The 6,000-nt window shown below is 35.6% G+C and overlaps 1 protein-coding gene across 1 annotated transcript in view; it reads right to left on the bottom strand.

Annotated features, from left to right (window-relative positions):
- Nucleotides 1-989: 989 nt before the first annotated feature.
- MRPL3 (mitochondrial ribosomal protein L3) overlaps nt 990-6,000 on the bottom strand; it is a 52,639-nt gene continuing 47,628 nt past the window's right edge. Inside the window, exon 10 of the mRNA XM_067561779.1 lies at nt 990-3,367. Within this exon, the coding sequence (XP_067417880.1) occupies nt 3,218-3,367 (150 nt within the window). The 3' untranslated portion in view covers nt 990-3,217. The remainder of the gene's footprint in view (nt 3,368-6,000) is intronic.

Here is a 6,000-nt window from a genome sequence, read left to right as displayed (position 1 = left end):
CTTTTGATTTAATTCGCAAGTCTTCAGGGCCACCCACAGCATCCAGCTGAAAGCAGTCATATACTTGACTCAGCTTACGGGAGCAGATCATTTTAGGTAAGAACCCAAGTGTGAGGATGGAGAGAAGGAGAGTTTCTCCGAATATTTCTCAGAACAGTCCAAGACAAGATTTATTAAGAACAGAAAAAAAACCATTAAAAAAATAGTTTTGTATGACATAGCTGGTTTTATACCCTGAAAAATTAAGCCGGCTAGGTACGCTAAAACAGTTCAGTGATAAATGGCACCAGTTTCTATTTTATCAGAGCTTTCTCCTCTCAGCCTGTCATTTTCTCAGACAGCAACTCACAAATACTTTTTTGTTGCTTTGTCCCAGGGCTGTCATTGCCCTTCTTCAATTCCATGGTCACTTGCACCTTTCACATTCCTTTGATATTCCAGAGCTGCCATTATACTGAGACACCATTCACAGAAGTGTTTCCAAGATGTCCAATATGTAGAGCTCATCACCATTCTCATGTAATGTCCATTGTATATTTTAAAGTTTTCTTATGCTTATTGGCCTAGTTAAACCATTTTTGGGGAGTGGGTTTCCCCATTTTCCTTACTTTTCAAATGAGTCACAGGAGTACCACCACTGTAGTTGACTTTCAGTCCACAATTGTCTCTGTCTTCCCATCCTTCACTCTGATTGCCTTAACCAAATGTGCTAACTTCGAAACCAATTCACTCTCTTGAAGAGGTAGGATGTATCCCCCCTCCCACACGCTTTCAACCTCCTCTTATAAAAACTTCTACTTCTAGAATTTTTAATTCAGGGAAGTCCCTATGGCCTGCATTTTACAGGAAGTCAGACTAGTTCATCACAGCTATACCTTTTGACCTTGTAATCTATGAATCTGGTTTTTATGAAATGTAGCTAGAGACATCAAAACTCCCTTTCCACTTACATATGATTTTATGCTTGAAAGATTAGATGACAAATTCCCTCTCTTTATTATGAAAACTTTATTAATGTTAAGCTACATTTGATTTGATTGGGTTTATTTTCACATCATGTATGAAGCTGTACAGTATTACCCACTGCAAATATAGTTGCAAAAAAGACATGAATGCTCCTTACTGATACTCTTTTAATTTACATTCTATTCAGAGCGCAATAAAAACATTTACAATGTTATAAAAACTTGAGGTTCATTAGGTCAAACATTGAAGGATTTATCATCAGGAAACAGTATCATTGTTGTCAGCAGGAGGCTAAATCCATTCAGTACATGAGATCATCACATTCCACTTTCTCCTGGATACCTTTAAAAAAAAGGGGGGGGGGGAAATGCTGGGACTAGCAATGTTCTTAGCAATGTACTTCTAGGATTATGACAGGTGAGCACTGATGACTGACTTGATTTTATTCATAAAACGGTAAAGGGAGAGTGTTATGCAGTATCCCTGTTTACTTGCTCAGATTAAACCAAGCTATGTGGTATCAACAACATAGATACTACCAGTTCACAGTTCTGTATTATGCATACTAAGAATATTGACATCATCCCTCCCAAACCACTATGTCTCTTGTGAATATCTAATATGTGTAAAAGATGTTCTAATCTCTTGGATATAGTGTAACAAATTCAAAATACCTTCAGTAAATTTCAGGAATAAGCTGCGGTAACTGCATGAATGTTGCTTTTAAATGGGACGGTACCTCACCTCTGAAAATGTACATACATATTTGTTCTCAAGGTTTCAGTAAATCATTTATTAAAATATAAAGTACATTTTAAAGTACTCCAACTATTGTAGTAAAGCTGCACAAGATTAATGGTGAGATTTCCTGACAAGCGTTACATGAACAGTAGCCATAAAAAAGGGACTTTACCTTGGATACCTTCCTCCCCAACATTACATGTGAATGCTAATCTTGTACTGTGTAAAACATGTGGTAGGCACCTAGGTGCCAAACCTGCAAACAGATATGCACATACTTAATTTTACGCTTGTGATTAATTGTATGTACTTCAAAGGAAATGTTCATGCAAGTAAAGTAATGGTTTAAAGGATCAGGCTTTGAAACAGTAAATAACTTATGTAAGGTGGAGAAAGCCAAAGGGAGAGTACTTGCACTTTGACCATTATAAAAGTATAAATTAGGGGTGATGATACTGCAGTGGCTAGAAGACAGGAGTAATAGGGAGAAATTAACTGTACAATAGACCCTTCAGACTTGGCTCATTTTTGTTAAATGACAAAGACAACTAGGGCAGGCTCAAAGCTTTTCCATAACAAGATAAAATCTCAGAGATGAAGACAACTGAAGGGGAGATATTTCTCCAGAGACCGTATGCAAGGGACATTTTCGTGAAGTTATCAGAACAAACTGCCAATAAAAGGGACAAACAGGCAGTTACTGTCGTCCCCATGGCCACGTTACTGAACATGTCTAGCCTTTCTAGCCTGCATGTAGTGCCACAAGTCTTACCAGACAGACCTTGCTAGTCTCATTCTTTCCTATAGGAAATGTATATTGTTCTCTAAACTCAGAGCATTAAAATGAAGAGAGAGAAATGAAATGTGGAAAAGATTACAGCTCCAGAGCCACTATGGGGCAACCGCCGATGGTGTGATGACTGGAAAAGAGAGAGCTCGCATTCTTACCCCCACTCCCACCCCATCCTAACCAACATTTTCAAGTTCATTCTTTGTAAAAGTCCTACACACTCCATTTATGTCCCCAGATGGCTAAATGGGATATTTAATAAACCTTTTATTTCCTGTTTTAGTCAAAGTTCATCAGTACACTTCTCTCAGGAGAAAAAACCTCTAAATTTTGTTCCATTAATTGTCTCAACTTCATCAATCATGTAACTGACACATAATTCAAAGACAACGGATTTAAAGAAATATAAATCTTGGCAGCCCACGAAAGGGGAAAAGTAGTAAGAGGCAATTTTGTAATGTAAAAGGATAAGCCAACAATACACCCATTACTTTGCAACCCTTCCCTCAGACACTCCGACTTAACACCACCCACTGTTTTAATAGTTTTGGAACAGTTGTGGTAAATCTTGCTACCTGGAAAAAACAAAACAAAAGAAACAACATTTGATGTGTTCAGGTCATTCAGCTATAGTGCAGTTTCTGGGTTTGTAATTATTCAGCATTGCAAAGTTCACAGAAGTAACATGAAAGTTGCACATTCTTAAAGATGTCAATAACACTAAACATATGTGACAGAGGGTTCAGTGAACTGGAAAACTTCCTCATCGTACAAGTCCTCTGGTAGAACTTCTTCTCCGTCAGCAAAAAATGTGGGAAATGGGGGATTTTTATAGTTGTCTCGGTGAGTAGGCAAATTTGAATCTCTGACCTAGAATGAAAAAAGGTTTAATAAATCAAACAGATGATTCTCAGATAGTAATATATTTAAAGCCCAGAAAATCACTCTTTTTCTATGCATGAGGAAAATAGCATTCAAGTTACACTTTTTTCCCCTAAAGAATTCCATGTCTGGTCATTAGTTAAATTAATGACAATATCAGCTCCTTAATCTAATATTTTATGCCTGAGCCATTAGACTTTAAAAACTTTTAATTCAACCTTTATACCGAGCTATGGGATCAATCAAAGTCAACCACTAAGAAATTAAAGTAAAAAAATTACACCTCCCACACAACACTTTTAAGACAATAATCAGAATATTTTAAACTACTATTAATGCAAGTAAAATCTAAGATTAACATAACCGAAAGACTAGAGAACTATGTCTGTTCAGTTCTGCACCTGGTAGCATTTTGTATACAGGAGTTTCATGTTTTCCTTCAGTCAGAAAACTTCCCCATTGCACCTGTGAATTTTTTGACTCAGCAACAAAAAGAAAAACATTTTTTTAAAATAGGAGGATGTAATTGTAGAAGTACAAAAGAATGACAGAGAGGTGAAACTACTTTTTTCTTTTTTAAAATTGATCAGATTTTAAGTTGATTGTGTTCTTTGAAGTGAAGTATGATTGTACTTCTAATTCAGAAACAAGTGCTAGACATGGGGTTTAACATTTTTCTACTTATCTAGACAGACTTCTATATACAGATAAGAGAAAGCTAAATTCTAAAAATAGACTTTTTGGGCTTGTGTTTAATATGGATCACCAGTTAGATTCCTCAGTAACCTTTGGACAACCAAAATGCTAGTCTGAAACTGTATTTACCAAAAGCTGATAAAATTAAAATATTTTCATTTTTATATTAGATACACAGAATGCTTGCTATAAGATATTAAAGCTTAATTAAAAGCTATCGCTATCAATTCTTGCAGAGTCAGAGAGAAAAAATGTAATGTCTTTTATACTAAAATTTAAAATATAAAATTTTATATTTAAAATACAGTAGTTTAGGAACAAAAACCATAAACAGATTTGCTAATTCATATAAGAATTTATAGCATTTACAATTTTGGCAATTCAAATCAATTGTATGCTCATAGGCAAACGTTCAGCTAAACACAACTGGCTATTTGCATGTGCAAATGTGGTCATTATGCATGAAATCACAATAATTTTCTGAGCAAATTAGGAAGACACTTGCACATCTGCAGTTCAAAAAAAAAATAAGGCTCTTTAGTATTAAGAGCAACAAGAATTTATTTATGAAATGGATCTAATAATACAGCATTCTAGAAGTTCCTAATGAGAATCTTCTAACTCAAGTGCCACTTACATTCAGAACTCAAACTATCACACACCTGGGCAAATTGTGTTTTTTCCTTCCTTCACATGGTTGCTTTAATTACTTATAAGCCCCACCCATCTTTCTCAGCTGACACATTAAATCAGATTATTTATGACATCTTGCTACCTATTGACAACCTGATGTTAAGGCTAACCTGCGAATCTGGTAGAAACTAAACCTGGGCCATGATACTGCTAAGGCTTACAAGTGAGTAACTTTATGCAATGAAAGCAGCACAATTGTCTTCAGTGGAGCTACTTGAAGTATGTAAAATAAAGCACATGCATAAGTCTTTGCAGAACCACAGCCCAGGTTTGTACAACATAAAACTTCAAAACATAGTAGATTTTCAAGAAGTCTAATGCTACAGTGAAAGTACTTTTTTATACTGACCTTTCTACATGTAAAAAGTTTTTAAATCTAGCCTTTGCCATTTCAATCTCTGAGGAAAATAAGTAGACAGAATTATCAGTAGAAAAATATTTTCCTTGTGCCCATAAGTTTGTGAGGTAGACGATAAAGACCTACTATCTCTGGAGAAAAAGGAACTACACACTCAAGGGCAATGAAATTTCATTTAAAACTAACCTTCATTTCTATATTACTATATATGGAATTCTTCCTGGAAGCTGTAATAATCCCCTTCATCTACCCAATTTAACTGCATTCAGAAGAAACATATTACAGAGATAAACTTGCCCAGCTGAGAGAGGAAACTTGTTCTTCTATTCCCCACTTTTATAACTGATCATACAGTAAGGTATGCCTACACTAGAGACCTTACAGTGGCACAGCTGTACGCATCAGCATAATTAAACCACACCCAATGAGCAACACTGTCCACAGTGGTGCTTCTATCCTTGAAAGTTATGTCAGTCACAGGTGTGTTTTTTTCACACCCCTGACCGACAAAAGTGCTAGTGTAGACATAGCCTAAGTTTAGTAATTGGAAGCCTGGTCTCACTTGACTGGAAAACACATACAAAAGAACTAGTTATTTACAGCAGAAATTAAACAGAACAAACAAAATCCAGGACTGAACCATCTGATACCAGCTGACAATTCAGGTCTGATAGAAAGACATTACTTTACTCAGAATACTTGATAGTACTTTAGCATCCCCATAGAGTCCTGCAAAGATATCAGGGTGGATAAAAAACAGATTTAAGAAGTTTATTAAATAAAAAATATTTAAACAGTACATATTTGCTGCCAATGTTTTAAAGAAAGCCACTCCACTAAATTTATGGAATTCACTAGTTAAGCACTGGGAACC

Source organism: Emydura macquarii, unplaced genomic scaffold (assembly GCF_026122565.2).
Source record: "Emydura macquarii macquarii isolate MOO-44397 ecotype Brisbane River unplaced genomic scaffold, CSIRO-AGI_Emac_v2 contig_2422, whole genome shotgun sequence".
Lineage (NCBI taxonomy): Eukaryota > Metazoa > Chordata > Testudines > Chelidae > Emydura > Emydura macquarii.
This window is presented reverse-complemented; position numbering and strand designations above follow the sequence as displayed.